Source organism: Apteryx mantelli, chromosome 19 (genome assembly GCF_036417845.1).
Source record: "Apteryx mantelli isolate bAptMan1 chromosome 19, bAptMan1.hap1, whole genome shotgun sequence".
NCBI classification, from domain to species: domain Eukaryota; kingdom Metazoa; phylum Chordata; class Aves; order Apterygiformes; family Apterygidae; genus Apteryx; species Apteryx mantelli.
Window position 1 is genome coordinate 10,065,533 of NC_089996.1, and position 21,072 is coordinate 10,086,604.

Sequence of the window (21,072 nt, forward strand, 5' to 3'; positions counted from 1 at the left end):
AGACTGGCTTTGGTGCCGGCAGGAGCGTGGGTTCGCCCTGCGATTGCGGGTTTGCGGCTCCGATAGCCCCGTCCAACCTCAGCAGCGTCACGGAGCCGTTCCTGCCAGAGCCTTCGAGGAAATGCCCCCGCCGCGAGCCCGCAGCACCTCAGCACTGGGGGGGGAACGGCAAGCTGTGGGGCCGCCTGGAGCTGCAAAACCAGACGTCTTCCACCAGGCTCCTTCCCCGGCAGCGCAGGGAGAGGGAGGGATTGAAGAGGTTAAAGGACCTCCTGCAGCGCCGACGGGGTTGTGCTGGGCGCCGCTGCGGGAGCCTGTGGTTCAGGGCGACTCAGATCTGCCCGGAGCCCTGGAGCTGGCTCCGTGCTGCTCCGTTTGCTGCTGGGCAGCCCCAGCTCGCGGGCTGCCGGCCGGGTGAGGGTGCATCCTTGCACGCCCCCCCAGCCACGGTGCAGGTGCTGCACGCACCGGCACGTTGGCTCAGCAGCGGTGCACGCGGGTCCCAGGGTGACAGCGGGGGAGAAGGGAGTGAGAAACCCCGAGCTGCAGCTCAGGACGGCGCTGAGCCCCGTTCCCGGCAGCCCTGCCACCGAGACAGCGCCGTTGGCAGGGCGAACGCCGGCGCTGCAGCCCTGCTGCTGGCTCCCAGCTCCTGCCCCGGATGCTTTGGTGCGCGGGGACCCGCAGGGCGCCAGGTCGGGCATCCCTGCCGGGTTCCTACCGCCAGTGCCAAAATCAGGGCTCCCCCCCACCGAACGGCGACAGGTCCCGGGGGCTGGCGTCAGGCCGGGCCAGCGCCTGCCGGCGCACGTGCTGCCTGACTCACCGCGGTGCTTCCTCCCTGCGGAGCCGGCTGCCTGCAGCGGCGAGGGCTGCCAGCTCGCTGTGGAGCCCCGAAACACCTGCCTGGCCCCAGGGCCGTTCCGGGAGCAGGCCGCCATCCTGGCTTTGCTGGTTATCTTCCAGCCTCCAGTTTTTTCGGAGGTGTGGGAAAAACCTTCCCACCTCTCCTCTAATCTTTGCACCTTTGGAGCTGCGCTTCAATGTCCTGCTGCACATTGAGGACAATTTTTCCTATTGCAGAACACAGCGCTCCCCGTCGCAAGCACCCTCGGAAGCCGCGGATGGAGCCGGCCCCAGCCCAGGTGGGGCCCGGAGCATCGTCCCCCAGTGGGGAGCCCCAGCATCCTTGCAGGGGGCGAGGGCTCAGCGACCCGACCCCGCCGCAGCAATGTGCCGCGCAGGGGGCACCAGGGGCCGGAGGGGCCGGTACAGGGCTGCGAGGGCGGATGCAACCAGGAAACCATCTACATCCTTGCAGGAGTACCCAAGCCCCGAGGCTGGAAAGATTTCCTTGGGGTTTCCCCCAGCTCTCCCTGGCCAACGAGGCAGCCGGTCACCGTCCGCTCGGGGCAGCAGTGCCACATCCGAGCCGCTATATCCAGAGCCGAGTCCAACCCTCTCCCCAAACCTGCTTCAATAACCGAGCTAACGAGAGCCGCTGTCAACACGTCTGCAGCTTCCCGGCCGGGGCTAGGAGAGGGCGAACCGCAGCGCCGTGATAAAGGCACCGAGGAGGAGAAACCTGTTTCACTGACCTTGCTCCATCAGCGCCTTGCCGGCTCCGCCGCGGCCGAGTCTGCGAGCGCGCGGGGCTGCTCCGGGGACGGACGCGCTGCGGCGGCCTTCAGGGGCGGCGCGGGAGGCGCGAGGAGCCGCCGGGCCGGGGCCTCATCGCCGGGGCGCGGGACGCGGGTGGCGCGGGCGGCGCGGGTGGCGAGCACCGCGGGGCAGATGCTGCCTGCCGGCTTCGGCTTCGCGCTGCGCCTGCCTCCGCTGCCTCGCTCCACCCCTCCGCGGCTAATAAAGCCTTCGCCGCGCTCCCGGCCCTCCTTTGCCACTGACTCATCGGCTGACCTAGCCCAGTCCCCCAACCGCCCCGCGCCTCCATTTTCTGACCTATAAAACAGGGGTGAGCCCCGCTCTTGCATAAGGCGGCCGGGCGCTGCGGCGAGGCCGGCGGCGCTTCGCAATGCCGCCGCGGCGTACCCGGGCGCCCGGGTGCCGGCGGGTGAGCGGAGCTGCCGGCGGGTTTTGCAGCGCAAGCCGCCCCGTCTCGTCCCCCCCTCCCTCCGCGGGGAAAAGAAATCTCCCCGGGGGTTTTGCACGTGGGGCCGCGGAGGGGACGGCGGGCGGCCACGTGCCCTCCGTGGTGCAGCCGCCTCCTCCCCGCGCCGGTGCCCGGGGAATGCCTGTGCCCGGGCGCCCCAGCTGCCTCCGGCACCCCGAAACCTGGTAGGGTGAGTTGGGAAAGCAGGGCAGGGACGGCGGCGGCTCCGCTGCCTCCCGCCGGGCTCTGCCGAGCTCGGCCGCCTCCTGCCTCTCTCCCCTCTCACGTTCCCCTTCTGGCTCTTCCTCCGCTTACTGCCACGTCTTCATCCTACCCCCAAAACCAGCCCTTCCGCCTGCTTTCGGAAGAGGCCGGGGGAGGCCGGTACGTGCAAAGCAGCGCTGTGCCCCGGACGGCGCGTGCACAAGGACGAGCATCCTCGCGGCGCAGCGGGGACCCCGGGAGCGCGCGGCCGGAGTCCCCGCGGCAAGGCCGGGTCCCCGACAGGTACCGGTGGGACATCCCGGCATCCCTCGTGCCCCTGCTCGCATCTCCCCAGCCTCCCTCCTTGCCGGCACTGCCGGGAAAGCCGGCTCCCCCCGGGCGAGGGGTGCAGCGCCCCGACGCGGGGACGGTCCCGGCGACCGCGCAGGTGATATAACCACCGCCTGGTATTCGACGCGGCCGTCCGAGGGCATTACTCAACCGGCCCGCGGCCCGGCTCGGCTCGGCTCGGCCGGGCGGGAACGCCACGTGCTCAACCCGCCTCTCCCCGCGGAGCCCGGCGGGACGATGCTCCGCGCCCAGGCTGTGCTGGGAAGTGAGGCTCGGCGCCTGGGCAAACGGAGCTCAGGGGGATATTTTTTGGCGTGGTAGGTGGCATCGAACCTTTTGGGTTTTACGCGGGAAGTTTTCGCCCAGCCTGGAGCTGGCAGAGTTAAATCCCAGGCGGAGTTTCCCAGCGCGGTCGGCAGGGAACGCGCAGGGGGCATCCGGGGCGCTCGAAGGAGCTTTTCCGTTTCACCCCGGTGCCAACAAAACGTGCGTCTTAGCCACCCCGCTCCCGACAAAGAGCCCCGACGCCCTGATTTCCGGGGGCATCACCTGCGCCGTAAGGCCGCATCCTGCTCGGGAACAGGACCGGTGCGGGGCAGCGGGTTCGTCCCAGAACCAGCTCCTGCCTGGCATGGTAAATTCCCAATACCAGCTCGCTGGCACGGTCCTGCCCGGCTCCCGCTGGCCTCAGCCCAGCCGGGGACGTGGCCGCCAGACGGCTCCTTCGCGTGCCAGCAGCTCCAGCACGTGGAGCAGCCCCGGCTGCCCGCAGGCTCCCCGTGCCGGCTCGGCTCCTCGGGGCGCCGGGAGGCGCGTGAGCCCTCGGGGCAGTTTGGACCAGCGTGGGCAAACGGGCCGGTGACGTGCGTCCCACCGCTTAGCCCGGGGAGGTCGGTGTTATCTCGCACCGCGTCGGCCGCGGCTCATTGTGCATTGTTCTCTTCCCACTCCCGAGGAAGGAGGGAAAAACCCTGCTTTTTTCTGCGGAGCTCCTCTTTCCCTCCCTGTTTCCTGCGAGCCGCTGGCCGGCTGCCCAAGGGGCTGCGCTATGACCCCGTCTCGACAGCAAGGGCTTTGGGCCGCTTAACGATATCGCCCCCTCGGCACAGCGTCGCCCCTGTCCCCGTGCCGTCTTGAGGGGGGGGGGGCGAAACGCTGAGCGAAGGGCCTGCCTGAGGCTGAGCTTTCGCTCGTTTTGCACCCGGGCCCCGGCCGCCCTCTCCCTCCGCGCCCGGGGATCCCCCCTTCAAGGGCTGAGGATGCTGCAAACTCGGTGCATTGCCGCGCTCCCGTTGCGTGGGCTTTGCAGGAAACCCCTGTCTGGGCAGCGCCGGCCGGCCTGGCAAAGGCGGCTGGGAAGCCCCTGGCGGCAGCCGGCTCGACCTGCCGCGACGGCTCCTACCGCCCACAGTTTCGCCGTAACCTGGTTTCTATTATAAGCCCCGTTTTTTCAGCAGGCCTCCTCCCTCCTCGGCTTCGCCCCACTTTGCCCTCCCGCGGGCGACTCCGGCGCGCGGCCGCCTGCCGCTGACCCCGATCCCCGCGGCCGAGGCCTCATCTGGGCCCCGCTGAAGGCGACGAAAGACCTGATGGTGCCGTCGCGTGGGTGCCGGTGGCTCCCGCGGCCCGGGGCTGGGCTTACAGCGTGGGACCCCGGACGCGCCCGGAGCGGCGCTAGGCGAGCGGCAGCAAGCTGGAGGAACGGGGCAGGAAGACTCGGGAGCTCCGCTTTGCCGGGGGCGAAACCACGTGCAGAGGCAGCGGCTTCCATGGCGTTTGTGCCTTCCTGGGAACCTGCGGAGCGGCAGCTCTCTGGGGACGGGGATGGGGACAGCACTGTCGCTACAGCCGGGCTGAGGCTGGCAAGGGTGCCGGCGTGCAAACCGCGGCTGGCCGCCAGCCTCCGCCAGGCTCCTGCAGACGGTCCCTCGGCAGCCTGCGATCCGCAGCGCCGCGGCTCCAAAGGTGTCATTAGGAGCGCGCCTGTTTTTCCAAGCTAACTGGTTGTATGGGTCCGGCCGCGCTGATGAAATCGCTGCCGGGCGGCGTGTGAGTTATCCCTGCGGCTGGCGAGCTGCATCTCAGCGCGCACGTTAAATAAGAAAGACGGATCGCTTTCGGCGCGCTGGCACCCGCCGGCAGCGCAGCCCGGCAGCCAGGCTCCCACGGGCTGCCCTTCCCGGGAAGGACCGTCTCTCCCCGAGGAGAGGCGGCATTGGGACTGTTGGGCCCTAGAAAAATCCTTCCCTTGTGCCCAGCTGCCCAGCGGTGCCCGGCGCAATGGGCACAGGGGACGCGCGGGGTCTCGGCCGGCCCCGCGGGAGACGGGAGGACGCGGCGGGTGCCCGGCCCCGCTGGGGAGAGCAGCGAGCCGCCGTGGGGTGCCCTGGCCCCGCTCCACCGCCGCGGCCGAAAGCGGGGAAGTAGGTTACCGGCGCGCGCGGGCTGCCGATATTGGGCCGCCGTCTTGGAATCCACCTCTTTTCGGGCAGCCCTTTGGCTCCCGACCAAACTTCCAGCCGGCCGCGGGGAGTGACGCAGGGTGTTGGCTTCGCACCCCGGCCGGCGGCTCGCTCCCTTCCAGGGACTGCTCCCGGGCGGCGCGGCCCCGGCTGCCCTCGGCTCCGCTCCGGCCACTGCCACCGGCCCGTTGTGGGAGCCGCTCGGCACCAACCCGACCCACCGCGGGAGCTGCGGCGGCCCAGCTGGGCAGGGGGCGAGGGGGAAACGGCCGGGGCTCGAGGCGCGCCGGGGCCCGGGGCGAAGGGGCGCGCGGGCTGGCGGGAACCCGGCCGCTCCCGGGCTCAGCTGCCTGCTGAACGCCGCGTGTCGTAGGCTTGTTTCCACTGAACTGGGAGCTTGTTTTCCTTGCGGGCGCTTCTTGTTTTTTGTGGGCATCCTGTTCGACGTCTCCCGAACCCACAAAAAGCGGCGGCGGAGATAAAACAGAGCTGCTGATTGCGCTTATCTCTGTTTTCTCAAAACCGGGCAAACACAGCAACCCGGCCGAAACGTGGCCAAGGGCTCCTGAAGGAAAAGGCACCGGGGTATCGGCACCGGCCCTTGGCCTCTGCCCCGTTTGGCCCGCAAAGCGGGCGGCAGGGAGCTAACAAGGATGTCCGGCCTCGGGAAACACCCCCGAACCCGCGGCGGCGCTGAGCTGGCCGCGGCGCGAACGGCCCCCGCTCGGCAGTGCCTCCGCCGGGGCGGCGAGCGCCGGGCAGCGCCGGTCCTTGAGCGCGGCGGCGCGACCCGGCTGCCTGCCGGGAAGATTTGCTGCGGGTCCGCGTGCCGCAGGCGGCTCCCCGGGGCTTCGCGTTTTGGGGGTCCGGCCGCCCTGGTCGCGGCTGCGGTGGCCACGCACCTCTCTTTCCCGCGGAGGGGATAAAAGCCTTTCGCCCCCTGCGTGTGCCGAGCGGAAAAGGCTGCGCGGGTGCAGCGGCACCGCCGGGCGCGGGGACTGCGGGGCGAGGGGAGGCCGTTTATCGGCTTTGCGCCGCCCCTCCGTGGGGATCACGCCTGGGAAGCGCGGCCTCTCCGCTTCCCGGGAGCACACCTGTCCGTCTGTCTGTCTATCCGTCCCCGCGCGGCGCCCGGCGTTGGGTAACGCTCGCCAGGCGGTGACGCCAGGCACCCGAGGGGTGGGGGCAAGCAGTTTCGGTCGGGGCAAGAGCAGATGCACACCAGCTAATGATTACCTTCGCCCTGAGCTGCTAAGTGGAGGAAGTCTGTGATTAGTTGACACCTTCAGCCAGGCTTTGGAAATTAAGCCGGGATGGAGCAGGGGGCGGATGACACCTGCTTTATTCACGGCTGATATATAAAATCGAAAACAGGCTCCAGATATGGTACCAGGATTTTGGTGGCCAAAAGGGGCTGGCAGCAAATACGTGGCAAGTCCCCACGAGGGATTTGGGGCGGCAGGAAGGGGCAAGGGGTGCACGTGGGGCAGGGGCGGCTTTGGCACCTGGCAGAGAGGACTGAATTACGCGTGGGCTTTTGCTGTGACTTTTGCAGCGGAGGAGGCTCAGCTCTGTGCGGGGCTGTCCGAGGGCTTGCGGCCGGGCTGCGGCGTTTGGTTTTAGCTTGCAGCTGGCTTTGAATAAACCTCATGGATCAGCCGCCTCCGCTGATCTCGCCCTTGGGGGCGGCAGTGATTTACACCCAAGGTTTGCCCCTGCTTTTGACGGATCCTGTGTTTGGGGGTGGCTGATGCAAAGGGGAGAAGGAAGGGGGTTTTATTCCCCCCCGTGGCGTAGTGCAGGGAATAGTCAACAACATCCATCACCCTCCGGACAGGGAGCCCCATGGTGCGGATGTGGCGCTGGCAGCCGGCTACTCTCCACAGGCGGCAAAGGCTCCTGGTTTGTCCCTGCAGCACGGCAAAGCGCTGGCCCGGCCAGGACCCGGGGGATCATGTCCCAACCCGTCCGCCTGGCACGTTTCGGAGGAGCGAAGCTGAAATCTCTGCAGCTGGCTGCTGCTGGCAGGTAAATCCCCGGCTCTGCTCCCCCCGGGCTGAATTTCATTGCGGTTTAGCAGAGCAATTTCCCATTCGCGCCTGCATCAGCATCTGTCCTGGGGTCAAATACAGTAATGAGGGAAACATGGCAGCGATGCAAAGAACGGCGTGAACGACGCTCGGGGGGGGTAAATTGGAGCCAGCGCCGTATTTCTGGCCAGGTAACGCAGTTCCCAGGGCTTTGTCATGCGCCTGGTTTCCTTGCGGGGTGCCAGGGCCGCGGCGAGCGGGTGACGTGGCCAAGAGGTCGGTGCTGCGGGACATGGCCGGAGCACAGCCGGGAGAGCTCCCCTTTGCCCAGCGGTGCTTCCCGGAGGTGTTTCTGCCCTGTGGCACCAGGAATCACGTCCAGCCACCGGCAAGACGGGCTGGGTCACCTGGGGCCAAGGCATTGGGAGCAAACAGGCTTCCCCGTACGCCGTGGAGGCCTTGGACGCAGGACTCCTCCGTTGGTCCATGTCTTCCCGCAAACCCAGACTTTGCAGGAGACATGGTGTCGGGGCGTGGGACGGGCGGGCGAGCTCCAGCCCAAGCCTGGCTGGGGAAAAGCCGGCCTCGCCGCGCAGCGATGGGGCTGGCCAGGCCCTGGCGATGCTGGCCAGCAGCTTTGCATCATGCGAGCAGCCGAGGCGAGACGCAGGGCGCCGCGAGCAGCCCAGCCCCGGGCAGCACCGGCCGCGTTCGCACTGGCAAGGTCGGCGCAGGCGAGTGCCGCTGACTCAGCTGGGAGCGGGCCAGCCGGGCGCGGAAGCGGTCCGGGCTATGCAATCCCCGGGAAGGGCCGGCGCATGCTTTAATTTTCCCGTCGATGCCGACCGGTTTGTGCCACACCAGCTGGCACAAAAACACATGCACGAGATTAGCAGGCAGCGGGATCCAGTTTCTTCCCAGAGCTGCTGAGCACTGATGGAAGTTTTTCATCACCTGCGATGACCGGTGCTGCTCCAGTCACTCTTTGCAAACAAGTAGGGTTCCCGGGAACTGGGGCGTTGGGGTATTTATTCAGGTTAAACACAATGCGCTATCCCGTGCCTGCCGGGGTGGGAGCGCGGGGGTTATCGAAGGGACCTGGCCGGCTGCCGGGTCCGGCCGTTCTGCCGCCAGCCCTCGCGTCCCGCCGTGCCCGGTGCCTCCCGGGACTGGCCGCAGCGAGATGGCGCCGGGGACGGATGTCCTCCAGTGCCCCTGCTAGGACCGGGGGCTCGGCTCCGCAGAGGGGACCCGCTGCCCCGAGGGCTGGGGGTGCTGGGTGATGCTGCCGTCCCGGGCAGCCGGAGCGGCTTTCCCTCGCCCACGGGGCTCGGGCCCGCCGGACCCCTCTTCCGGAGAGCATCCCCGGCACCCCGCCGCCAAGGCGAGCAAGCGTGGGGCGGCAGCTCCCGCTTGTGCCCGGCCCGGCACTTTGGGGCTATTTCGTCGCCCTCCCCAACCCTCCTGCCCTGCCGGGCTCCGGGGTGGCAGGGTTTGGGGGCCCCGGCGCGGCGACTCGGCGTGGGCAAGCGGCGCCGGGGGATCCAAGCCCCCGGGGGCTGCTCGGGGCTGGGTGGCCCAAGGCTCGCGGACGTCCCTCGCTCCAGCGCTCCCGGGCCTGAATTTGGGGGGCCGGCGCTGCCGGGGTCGCCTCGGCACGGCTGGGCTCCACCTGCAGATGGAGCTCCTCGCTCGCCTTTGCTTCCCGCCGCCGACTCGGGGGAGGGAGAGGTTTGGGGGGGAGACGTGAAACCGGGCAGCTTTCTCCTCCTTGACGCCCCGCTTTGCTCCGCGAGCGGCCCAACCTCCTGCGGGGGCAGCGACCCCCGCGCTTGCTCTCCCGCGCTGCCCGTCGGCACCTACGTGCGGCCCCGATGGCATCGGCGGCCCCCCACGGGACCAGCGGCTGCGAGGGATCCCCGCGGAGCGGGACGGGCACTGCAGACCCCAAAACACCCACTTCCCCAGGCCTCATCCACCAGCTCGTTAACCTCGCAGGTAATTAATTGCTCCTTTGCCCTGCGAAGGGGCAAGTGGCAAGTTTAATCTCTCCTTGCTGGGAATTGGATGGCAGTAATTGATCCCTCATTAAATTAATTACCCAAACATGTGCTGAACCTGAAAAGGGCGGGGGAACCCCCCAAGCGCAGGTGTTGTTGCTGTGGGCCCAGTTTGCTTTTCCACGTCCCGGCTTGCGGGACCCTATGCCAACTGGGAGCGACTCGCCTCTGCACCGGGGATTGCGCTACTCCCCGCCGGCCGCCCTGCGCGCTCAGGGGTTTGAGAGTCTTTGCTGTGTTGTTCCTCCAAAACTGGAGGTGCTTGCCTTGAAGGAGAAGGGGCAAAACCAGCTTTTCCTTTCACCCAGTAAATCCTACCGGAGTTGGTGGGTAAGAACAGGGGTGGCAGCAAGGAGGCAGCGTTAGGATTGCAGCCCCAAGTCTGCGGGCTCTTAACCAAAACCCAGCACTTTCATTTGGGGTGGACAAGCTCCCGGCATGATAGGGCCGTGACTGCAGGGCTCAGCCACTTGCAGGTCCTTGATGAGCACCGGAGCCCCAGGTGGGAGCCGATGTGGCGATGGTGCCCTGAAAGCACCGATGAAGCTCGGCCCCTTGGCGAGGTGTGATTAGGATGCATTTGCTCCAGCTACCAACCCTGCTAGTGCAGGAACACCCTGATGGTTGTACTTGAAACTTCCCATCGTGAGGAATGGGCTGGGAGAACCTGCGAAAATGAGAGCAAATGGAATGGGGTTGTTTTGTGCCCCCTGGATGGGAGGAAGGGGAAGGTGGGCAGCCCCGGGAAGCAGGGGATTGCTGGGGCCAGGTGCATCTCAGCCCTCGAGTTTTTTTGTTCCCCTCCTGATTCTTTACGTGGGCATCTAAAAGCTTAGACACAGAGCACCGTATGGCCCCAAGCCCTCCTCTGGGAGGCTCAGGAGGGGGGAGGACTAGAGAAGCTGCTTTCTTGTTTGCCCCACGTTTGTACTGGGGAAACCATCCCTCTGGTCCTGCTTGACCCCAGAGGCTCTCCCTACCGGTCCTGCTCTCCTGCCAGGCGTCTCTGCTGACACGACTCCAACCTCTGCTGCAGCTCAGAGCCAGATGCTCTTTACGAATTAGAAAGTTTCTCCCAACCTGTCAACTTAGCTATTCCTGCACACTTTTCAACCTGTTATTTCTTCTCTTCTCCTGCATGAAGGTGGCTTCTGGTCCCAGCTGTGCTGTCATGCTGCTGAGCGGCAGGATTGGGAGATGTGTCTGCTTCTCCGTCTGGCACAGCTGCCTCCCACCGCAGCGTGATCCTGTTGACTTGTGCTGATCTTGGAAGTCGGGCTTGTCACCACCTCCGCCTCGCTGCTGTTGCTGCACAGCCCGTTCCCCCCCCGGGCGCTTGGGCAACGCTGGCACCTGCCGCACCCCACCTTTGGCCCTGCCAACCGTCCCCGCGTTCCCGGGGGCACCTTGGCCTCACCGTGGTGCTGCATGGAGGTGGGACGAGCCTGGTCTCCATCCCGGTAAGGAAGGGATGGAGTGGAAGCAGACCCAGCCGTCCCATCCAGTGCAGCCGTCGAGCACAATAGGGATCTGCTGCTGCCTCCTCCCTGGCCGTGGCCAGGGGCTGCTTGGCACCACCCTGCGGTGGTTTCCTCGGCCCCGTGGTTTCCTCGCTGGCTAATGAGACGGTGATGACAAACGAGCTGTGTATTGCAGTGAACCACCCAGCTTCCCCGCTGCAGCCCGGCTCTTGACGTGCTGCAACTCCAGACGCTGTTTTTTCTTTGCAGTGGTGCTGGAAGTGATCTTTCATAATCCGAGCCTCTCGCTTAAGCAAAAGCCTAGCTAGTTCCTAAAGCATGCCCAGCGCTGCCCCTGCTGCGGTGGGTGTGACTCTCTTTTCAGAGCGTGACAATAGAAAACACTGAGCTTGGGAGAGCGGTGAAACCTCAGTGTGAGGTTCGCTTTCCCAGGAGCCGCTCCGGTGATGTGTTACTGCGGGCTCGAAGGCTCCTGCCCTGGCGGGGTTTGGGGCTGGGGTACTGCAGCGTTGGCAGTGTCAGATGGAGCAAACCAGCCTCGTACATGCGTTTGCTAGATGCCGGCATTCAGCAAGGTTTTGGTGGATTGTTTTCTGCCTGTTGATTACCCAAAACAGTGTGTTTGCATTTGGTAGCCTCTGTACTTACGGAGGGGGCTAGAGAGCTGTGGCGCAGTGTTTCTCCTTCCAGCTTTGCTGATGGAAGTGTCCAAGCTGGGTGAGCGGGAGAGGCAACGTGGTCCTGCAGGAGGACCGGGGGTGGCTCAGACCGAGGGGCAGGTGGATGCTGCTCCTCCAGCCAAGGAAAGGTCCTCTCCTGGCAAAGGACCTGCCAGAGCACCCCGTGCGTCCAGCAGCACTTTCTTCTGCACTTCAGCCATCGCTACCTTTTGGTCAAGTTTATTTTAGAAAATAGCAGTAACAAATCCCGCGCCCCGTCTCCCCCGTTAGCTGTCAATGGCTTTTTAGGCTGCCGCTGCAACGCAAGGAGGCGCAGGCGCTCCCCGGCCGGTGCGTGGGCATCCCCAGCGCCTTCCCACTCCCCGTGCGGTTTTGGGGAGGTCAGTCAGGAGGCAGAGATGGAAAAGAGAGGAAACTCTTACAAAATGCGCAATCCCAGCCCGGCGGAGAGGAGGGAAGAGCTGAGCGCCCCGGCCCTTGGGAGGAGCCGCAGGACGGGGGAGCTGCTTCCCGCGGGCGCTCGGTGCGGCCCCCCGGCGCGGGAGAGGGTGCTGCCTGTCTGCTGTGTGTTTGTGCTTGTGGGGGTGGAAGGAAGCTCTTTTGGCAGGAAAATCGATGCAGCCGGTGCACGGACAGCCGCACGGCACTGCGCTAGCCCCCCTCTTTTCCCGCGGCTTGATTGTTTTTAAGCTCCACGTTAAAAAAGCTCCTGGGGCCAAGGAAACGGTCCCTTGCAGGATGGGCTGCATTTGCTCTTGCTCTCCTCTCCGGAAGAAACGAAACCCTATCCTCTGCCCTAGATACTCTGCTTGGGTTTCTCGGGGCTATTTCTGGCATGGGGCTCCGTCGCCTTAAGCATTTCCGCTGCCTCTCTCCATCTCTTTTTTTTTCCTCCTTCATTTCTCTGTCCTCCCTCTCCTCCCTCTGTCCTTGCCCTTGGCTGGTCCCACGGCCGAGCGCGCTGGCGTGCCTCCGCTCGGCGCCGAGGATGAAGGCTGCTTTTAGAAAGGGGCTGCGAAGGTGGATTAGTGCAATTGCTAATCTGCATTCGCTCTCCTCCCCGTCCTGCCCTGCTCCTCCCTTCTCCAAATTGCTCCCGCCTGGGACTGGCGCGGCGCGGTGCGGAGCCGGAGGCCGGCAGGCTGCCTCGAAATGGATGGTGCCACGGGAGCCCCGGGGGCGACCAGCGGCCCGGGGCCGGGGTGAGTATGGGCTGGGGGCCGGTGGGTTTTCCCGAGCCCGGGAGTTCAGGATCCCCCGGCGGCTCTCCTACCCGCCTCTGCTCTCTGCATCTCTGCCGGCGCTGGGTCTTCCTTGCAGCGCTGCACCCGGCTTTTAATTTTTTTTAACATCCTTGCCCTTGCTGCGTCCTTTGGCAGCAGCGCGAGCGGCGGAGCCCGTTGGCACGGAGCAGGAGAGCCGTGGGCGGGTGCCTGGAGGGGGCCAAGGTGGCGGGTTGGGGGGTGCGTGGGCCTGAGCCCAACAGTGCCCACGGTGCCGGACGGCCGCCGCGTGGGACCGGGCGCTGCCCCGGTGCCGCTCGCCATTGCCTGTGCTCAGCAGGGTGACGCCGGTGGAGAACGGGGCCCCGCGGGAGCAAAAGCGGCCCAACGCCCCCAACGGGGTGCTGCAGCCTCCGAGGAGCACGGGGCAGGGGGAGACCCCGGCCCCGGGGCAGCCCCAGCCCGGCGGCGGCAGGACGGAGGAGATGGCGAGGGAGCGGGAGGATGAGGACGAGTCCTCGGAGGAGCCGGGGCGTGAGGAAGCCCTCATGGCCGAGCTCTCGGAGCTGGTGCGGGAGGTGGTGAAGAGCAGCAGCTGGTGGGAGAGGCACGGCGTGGACGTCTGCATCATCGCCCTCAGCTTCCTCCTGCTGCCCGCGGGTGAGCGCGGCCGAGCCCCGGCGTGCCGGGCTCCCTGTGCCGCCTCGCAGCCGTGGCACGCGCCGTGCCGCTGGAGTGGGAGGTCTTTGCCCTGGGGGGTGCAACAGCCTGTTAAGCGGCTGGCGCTGCCCCTAACGAGGCTGCGGTCCCCCCGTGCCGGGCTGCCGGTGTCCTCATCCCGCTGGGATCCGGCGTCGGGGACGGGGGCTCCCGGCGGGCGCAGCCCCGGCTCGCCTTTGCGGCGCAGGGTGCCACGGTCGAGCCCGCGTGCTCCCAGCCAGCGCCGTGCTGAAATCGCACGGGGACGGTCCTTGCCCCTGGAAATAGCCTGTCCTTCCTCTCCTGGCCGAGCCCGGGAATTCTTCCGGGGGTGAAATTGCCACCGGGCCAGGCCCAAGGAGAGGCAGAGCTCTTGCAAAAGCCCTACGGCCTTCACCGGGTGCTTGATTTTCCTCTTGCCGGGCTGATATAGAGCGATGCGAATTCCCGGCTGGAATGGCCAAGCCTTGAGCGCGCCCACGAGCCTGGCGCAGCGCAGCGCGGAGGCGGCGGCTCCCCGGGCGCTGGGAGGGCTGGGGCGGAGGCTGCTCCGCGGGACGCTCCCAGGGCGCGGGAGGGCTGCGGAGGGGCTGGAGAGGGTCACCGGCAGCGGGGAGGGCCGGGAAGGGCTTGCTCAGCCCACGGAGCTCTGTTTTCCCGGCTGCGTGCGAGCACCCGGCTCCTGGCTGCGCAGCACCTCTGCGTCTGGGCTTGCGCTGGGTGGGGATGCAGCAGTGCCGGCGCATCCTGGCATCCTGCGACGCTGCCGCAGGGCAGAAGTGTGTTTGACCCCTGGAGACAAAAAGAAGAAGATGGGGGTGCGGGGAGGCTCCGGTGTCTGCTTACCTGGGAGCTTTGAGCACCTGTAGCTACGTCCAAAAAACAGGCGTAGGGCAACCGTTAATGCGTTTTGGTGAGATGGCACCTCTGAGCCCCCCTCGCCATCCAAGCGCAGACACCAGCCTGGGAGCCGGGGAGAGAAGAGGGGAAAGAGCCTGGGCTGGAGGGAAGGGGATGTGAGGAAGGGGGGAAGAGGGAAAGAGGGACCGGGAAGAAGGGAGAGGAGGAAAGGTGCAAGATGCTCAGGGCCGGTGAGTGGGAAGCAGCAATCGGTGTCCACGCGGCTGCAAGATGCTCTAACCCCGGTGTCGGGCGTGATGGACGGCAGCGAGGGTGATGGAGTGGTGGGGAGCCTGCACGGCACAATGGGGGGGAATACAGGAATTGAGGCTTTCCCTGCGTTTCCCAATATGCTGGAGGCTGATCCCTTCCCTTCGGTGTTCGCTCCGCAGGGTTCCTGTGCCTGCGGTCAGCCCATGCCCTCCCCTTCCTGGCCGGCATCGTCATCCTCGGCGTGGTGCACCACACACTGACCGTGAAGGGCAGCCACCTGGCCAGCCACAACGCCTTGACGGAGTCCAAGTCCTGGGGCAAAGTGTGGGCCATCTTCTTCATCGAGGTGAGCGGACGCCGGGGCAGGGCCAGCCATCGCCGCCAGGCACCCGACGCGAACGTGCAGTGAGGGACAGCGCTGTGACAGGGTGTGCGTTTAGGTCCCCTTGGCCACGGTGCTGTGGAGCAGGACGTCACGAATGCTGGTCTGGTGGTGCAGTGACGCACGGCATGGGAGCAGCTGGGAAGTGGCCAGCAAACCTGCCACGGCTTGGGAAAGCTCTGGAGAGCAAGGAGAGACAGCACGTGGTTGCCAGCTCCCCGCGGCCGAATCTGGTGCTTGCCCATGGGTTTCCTCCCTGTGGTGCAATGGTCGGCTGCATTTGGGGTGTCCGGTGCTAATCTCCAAGTTCATTTCCAGGCCACTTGGGAGTGCGCGGGTGCCAAGCAGGGTGTCCCGGCAGTGCATCCCCGGGCCAGCGCAACCCTTGTGCCATGGCTGTGGGGCATTGCCTCTCCTTTCTCTTCCCTCCCAGCTCTGTTCAGCTTTCACAGCTGAGCAGGCCACCTACAACCACGTGAAGATCCACCATGGCTACACCAACGTCATCGGCCTGGGAGACTCCAGCACCTGGAAGCTTCCTTTCTTGAACCGCTACGTCTACATGTTCATCGCACCTCTCGCAGTGCCTGTCATAACCCCTCTCGTTGCACTGGGTACGTGCCTGAACTGTGCTGGGAAGGGGCCCTGGGTCTGGTGAGCTGCTTGTTAGCAAGGCTTCACCCTGCCAAAGAGTCCTGTCGCATCTGGTCACATCAGGGTAGTTAAGGTGCGATGCACATCCACAGTGCGATGCAGAGAGGAGGCGATGCTGCTCATTCGTTCATCGGGATCTGCTCCAGCAAAGGTGTTTGCTCCATCTCTCCTTTCTGCTGATGCTCAGAAATGCTTCAGACCTCCCTATACTGGTCGAGCATTGAAGGCTCTGGCAAAAGCCATCATGAGCCCTAAGAGCCCCAAACTTGCTCTCCCTTAATTCAGACCCCTGGCTCTAGCAGGGTTCACGTTTGCACACGGATGTCTGGCTGCTCAGAGCGTCGCAGTGATATTGATGACTGCGCGCCGGGTCAGGGCTTGTGAGGGATACGCCAGGCTGGGGCTTGACAGAAGCTCGGGCAGACCAAGTGGTGACTTGGAGGAAATAGCGGTGCCAGGAGATGATTATGGGAGAAAAGCCCAGAAAATGCTAATATAAGGAAGCACAGCCCTTCTGAATGTACAGCTCTGGGCAATGCCAAAAAAGCAGAGAATGACTTGGCAAATTAAAAGAAATGAAGATGCATCCAAATGCTTGATTGATTCAGCTTGATTTTCCTGCCCTACCCCCACTGCAGAGGAGTTAGCGGGATTTTGTGCTGTCTTTGCTCTGTCCTTGACCAGACACGTTCTGGCTGCCTCCGAGGGATGGGGCTGGGGGCATCTCCATGCTCCAGCCCATCAAATGAGCCCTCGAGCAGGTTAGCAGGGCTTGGGCCTTTCAAGCTAGCCCGGAGGCTGGGGAAAGGGGAAGGGAGAGAGGGATGAAGGCAGTGCAGGGCTGCGCAGGTGGCTGTGCCTGTGCATAAGCCCGGGCCTCTCCACCACGTGCCGTCTCTTCTTCCTTTTGCAGATTTGCTGAGGAACGTCAAGTTGAAAACAGCTCTCCGGACCATTTGCTTCATGCTTCTGGGTCTTTATTCCCATTACTGGATTCTGCTCCATGTCTCGGGCTTCCAGTCCGCCTGGTCTGCTCTGCTCTGCATGCTGGTCACCCGCTCCCTCCTTGCACATCCCTATATCCACGTGAACATCTTCCAGGTAGAAACTTTAAGCTCCAAGATGTCCTAACAGCCTTGGAAATGGGCCAACCACCACCCAGTGAAATAGTCCTGACATTGCTGGCTGGTGAGCTTAAGACGGGCAGGCTTTGCTTTAATCTCCCTTGTGCTGATTTCAGAGCAGAGGAGGTTCAGGGCTGAAACCTTGAGAAGGAAAGTGGTGGCTCCTGGAGCTGTTGGGAGAAAGTCAAGGGAGAGTGAATGCAAAAGGCTGGACCGGGATCTTCTCCCTGCCGGAGTGAATTGTGGTGGCTTACAGGATTTGGGAGGGGGTTGTTGCATTTATGCTGTTGTAGGTGAAGCCAGTGAAATTCCTGGCTTGGAGAGAGGCTGTTTCTGTGAAGTACCGGTGTGTTTGGGGGGACGGAGCCAAGGGGCGCTCCATGGGCGCTCCACGCGTGTTGCATGCCTGCAGACAGGAGGGTTTGGGCCAGAGGAGGGCAAGGGACAGGGCAGACGGCTGCGATTTGCAAACCCCATGGGCACCCAACGCCGCCGGCCTCCCCTGCAGCACATCGGCCTCCCCATGTTTGCGGCCGATAGGAAGCCCAAGCGGATTCAGCTCATGAGCCTCGGCGTGCTGAACCTGCCCCGCAACGCCCTGCTTGACTGGTCCTTCGGCCACTCGCTCATCAGCTGCCACGTGGAGCATCACCTCTTCCCCGGCCTCTCCGACAACATGTGCCTGAAGGTGAGGGCAGAGGTGCACGCCGGCGTGCACGCGCCGGTGCAACCGGCACCTGCTGCGCTTCGCGCTCTCCTCGCCCTGCGGACCCGAGCCGGCACCGCCGTGGGCTGCCGTCCCCCATGCTGGGGACCTTTCACCGCCTTGCAGGAGTCCCAAACCCGCTGCTTTCCGCTCCCTGCTCCGCGCAGCTTCCTCCGGCTCCTTCCCCGCTCCCGCTTTCATCCCCGGCACAGCCTCCAAGCCGTCGGGCTCCTCCTGCCTTCTCTCTTGGGAAAGCATCTCAAGCACCGTGTCATCTGGCGATAATTTCAGCCGGAGCCCACGCCAGCCTCCTGCAATTTTGGTCGTGCCTCTACTTGTTGCTCTCAGGTGTGGGATGTGCCAAAAACCTCGGATCCAAGCGCTGCCCTGCTCAGCACGAGGGGGCTCAGTTTCTTTAACGCCTTTCACTTTTTTTCCCCTCCCCAAAATCAAGTAGCAGTAGAAAGAGCGTGGCCAGAGCCACTCTTCAGGCTGCACCTCGCGCTCAAGCCGAGGAGGCGGCTGAGGCAAGAGCTGCCTTCCACGAAGTGCTCTGCGAGGCGCAGGCGACCTGGCCGGCGGTGTCCCTCCATCCTGACCGCGGCAGGGAGCGCGCACAGGGACACCAGGACGCAGACAGCTAAATGCAGGCCCAAAGTGGGGAGTGTGCACGGCCCGGGGCTTCGGGGCGGCTTTGCCGGGCGCTCGGCGATGCCGCTGGCCAGACGCCCAGCGCAGACGTCGGTGCTGCCACCGGGACGTCCTGCCCCGGGGTGACTCTGCCTTTGCCTTTGCAGATCAAACCCATCGTCTCCCGGTACCTGAGGAAGAAGCAGCTGCCGTACAATGAGGACTCCTACGCATCCCGGCTCCGGCTCTTCCTGCAGAAATACGAGGAGCTGATGGTCCACGCTCCCCCCATAACGGAGCTGGTGGGCATCCAGTGAGCACAGGGCCCTCCGGACTGTCGGGGGCTGTTTTCCGCAGGGCGTTACAGCAGGGACGGTGGTTTTGGCAGGATCAGGACATCAGACGCTTGCTTCCATAAAGCAGTTGTGTAGGAAACATGTTTATCCCGAATGTCTTGCTTTTGCATAGCTAGAGACGCGCGCAGGCACCGGGGGACGTGCGGGCGGCGCTGCGGGAGAGGAGCTGGGCGCCGATGCCCATGACCCGAAGGGCATCACCATGGCTATTTGCAGCTAGGACTTGGTTTTATCTGCTGGTGGATGTTTGCAGAGAGGAAAATCCCTCCCGGTGGCTGTTCTCCTCCTGCCGTGTCCCTGGGCAGGAGGGGACAGCGGGCGCGCGCCAGGCAGTGCATGGCATCCCTATCCCAGGTGCTGCCGGGGCTCCCGGGACTGGTTCCTGGCTGGCAGCCGCTGCAGGGAGCCTGGACATGCCGGGCAGCTGGGCCAGGGCTGTGGGAAACTGCACTGCAGCACCGTGGCGGGGGGCTCGGTGGAGAGGCCGTCGCGGGAAGGGGGATTGTGTTGCCTTGTCTGCACATTACCTGATTTTGGGGTAAACGAGTCCCTCCTAACAACACCAATTTGGCAGTCTGCACACGTTTGGGAGACTTTCCCTATGGAGAGGGGGTGAAGTCTGGGTCCGCGGGACGGACGGACAAGGCTCCCAGTGCTGGCAGGGGCCCGATGCTGCCACGTTTCAAACGTGCCTCTGGGACGACGTGCCCATGTTTCCCCCCGGGCGGTTCGTTATCGCGGACCTGCAAGACCAACAGCAAAGTCCAGCCCCGCGTCACGGTGGGGGAATGCAGGCAGGGAAGTTCACGGGCCCAGCTGGGACCTGCGAGGGAGTTGGCGCCAGGCCTGGCGCTTGCAAGGCTTTGCTCTTTGCCTGGTGCTTAGCCCCTGCCCCTGGTCCATGCTGTCCCCCTGGCCCATCACCCAAGCTTCCACCCGCAGTGAGCCGGGCTTTTCCCAGAGGCCCTGCCAGCAAGGAGGAGGAGGAGGAAGGCTCTGGGCAAAGCGTTGCTGCTGGGATGCTCCAGAGGCCGACAGGCTCCACGGTGCAAAGACACCCCAGGGATGCAGGACCCCGGCACTGGCCTCGGAGGGGCAGGCAGCAAAGTGCCTTTTTTTTAGCCCTTTTCTTGGCCAGGAATCTCTGGGCATTCATTGGCGTTGGCGGATTAATATTTTGCAATGAAGAAAGAGGTCTGTGGATAAGGTCACCGGGAAGGAAGAGCCGCAAAGGCGCGCCTGACCGAGCCCTGCCCGGTTCCGGGAGGGCGTTTCGGTGGCAGGGATTTGCTGGGATTTGCCTCTGGGGCCCGAAGCAGCAGTTAACCCAGGACGGCCGGCAGTGGGGAGAGGGTCGTGCCGGGGAGCCCGTGGTGTTTGTGCTCCCCCCGGCCCCGCGTACGGCTTTATCGACCCGGGATGTTGTGAAATATCCGAAGGGCAAATTCTCGCCCTTTGAGCTTGGGTTACGCCAGCTCCGTAGGCAGCAATGAAATTTAGGGGTGGTGTTGGGGCTGAACAGCCCCGCCGCTCGCCGAGGGGTGAGCTGGGGTGATGCAGCGACCCATGCCAGTGCTGCCGTCGGGATGCCGCAATTGCGCTCCTAACTGAGTGCCGGAGCCGAGTTACGCTAAATGTGCCAAATTAATGGTGCTCCTGGCTCCAGCAAGAGGGGTTTTAAGTACATATTAGCAGTGGGCTCGGCTCAGCGGGGGTGATCTTGGCAGCACGTGTCCCTCTGGTTTTCCAGCCCTGCTCCGGGAGGAGCACAAAATGCTCTTTTGCCTCTTGTGTCCCCACGCAATCAGCCCCAAAGTATTTCTAAGCGCTGGTGGGAGCCACAGCCCTTTCCACGGCCACGTTTCGGCAGATATCGTTTCATGTGGTGCCATCTAAAGGCAAATGTTTGCAGCCGCTTCAGTCAGCGGGAGATGACTTGTGGTCTGGGAAATACCTGCATTGTTTGCTGTCGGAAATGGCAATTACAGCAGAGGTTAAGTGGAGGCAAAAGGTTTTCCCCAGTAAAGGAGGATTTCCAGCATCCCATGGCCAGAGATTCCCAAATTTCTGCCTTGAGCAATTCTTACCACCCTGCATCTAAACCAGGCTCCTTTTGTGGGTGATATTAATGCAGATACTTTGAAATTACAGTTCCAGCCTGGTTTCTTTGGGCGACGGGTTGGAAATCTGTGTTGCACCAGGGCTGGGAGTTCAGAGCGGGAATGCGAACTGTAAAGCCCTCGGAAAACCCGGCCCTTGCTGCAACCGCCCGAAAGGAGCTGAGCAGACGGAGGCATATGGCCAGCTAATGTTCTCAGCACGCCTCTGCAGAAAGCCGTGAACCAATTTCTAAGACCATGAGTGAAAGCCTGTGGGTTTTATGACCCTTATTAAAATCAGCTTTTAGCTGTAAACTCTTCTCAGTCTTAATTGCTTTTAAAAAGCCCCTTTAGCGCTCGCTTGTGTGTTTTGGCATCCATACAATCTTTAAGTGTCTCCTGGGCCCATTCAGCTGACTTCCCTGCCTGGTGTGTTCACAGGGGCTAAAAGGGGATGGGCTGCTCCTACTGCATGCACTCAGGAGTTTGTGTAGCTGAATTTTAAATGAGCCAAGCGACAGGGGGATAAAAAGGAAATAAAATAGTAGAAGGCGAAGCTTTGTGTTGCATGGGACCCTCACAGAGGCTGGAGCAGGAGCTTGGCAGGGGAATCTATCCTCCAGCACTAATGTTTTATCCTTTATCAGGAGGAAGCTGCGGGTTTGTTGTAGCTGGCTTGTGGTGGGGGCGAAGGGCCTCCCTGCACGG

At 64.2% G+C, this 21,072-nt stretch overlaps 1 protein-coding gene across 1 annotated transcript; it reads left to right on the forward strand.

The window, feature by feature from the left end:
* The first annotated feature begins 12,981 nt into the window (after window positions 1-12,981).
* FADS6 (fatty acid desaturase 6) lies at window positions 12,982-18,305 on the forward strand. Its single transcript, XM_067308355.1, has 6 exons — window positions 12,982-13,261; window positions 14,593-14,759; window positions 15,229-15,409; window positions 16,363-16,550; window positions 17,082-17,261; window positions 18,077-18,305. Exons 1-6 carry the CDS (start codon window positions 13,087-13,089, stop codon window positions 18,224-18,226), a joined length of 1,041 nt encoding a protein of 346 aa, XP_067164456.1. The 5' UTR covers window positions 12,982-13,086; the 3' UTR covers window positions 18,227-18,305.
* The last annotated feature ends 2,767 nt before the right edge of the window (window positions 18,306-21,072 follow it).

What these genes read in the sequence shown, in the direction of transcription:
- FADS6 (XM_067308355.1), top strand. Translation starts at nt 13,087, where the DNA reads ATGGCGAGGGAGCGGGAGGATGAGGACGAGTCCTCGGAGGAGCCGGGG. An exon ending in GGGCCATCTTCTTCATCGAG is followed by an intron (nt 14,760 to 15,228) that starts GTGAGCGGACGC and finishes CTTCCCTCCCAG; the next exon opens with CTCTGTTCAGCTTTCACAGC. An exon ending in AACCCCTCTCGTTGCACTGG is followed by an intron (nt 15,410 to 16,362) that starts GTACGTGCCTGA and finishes TTCCTTTTGCAG; the next exon opens with ATTTGCTGAGGAACGTCAAG.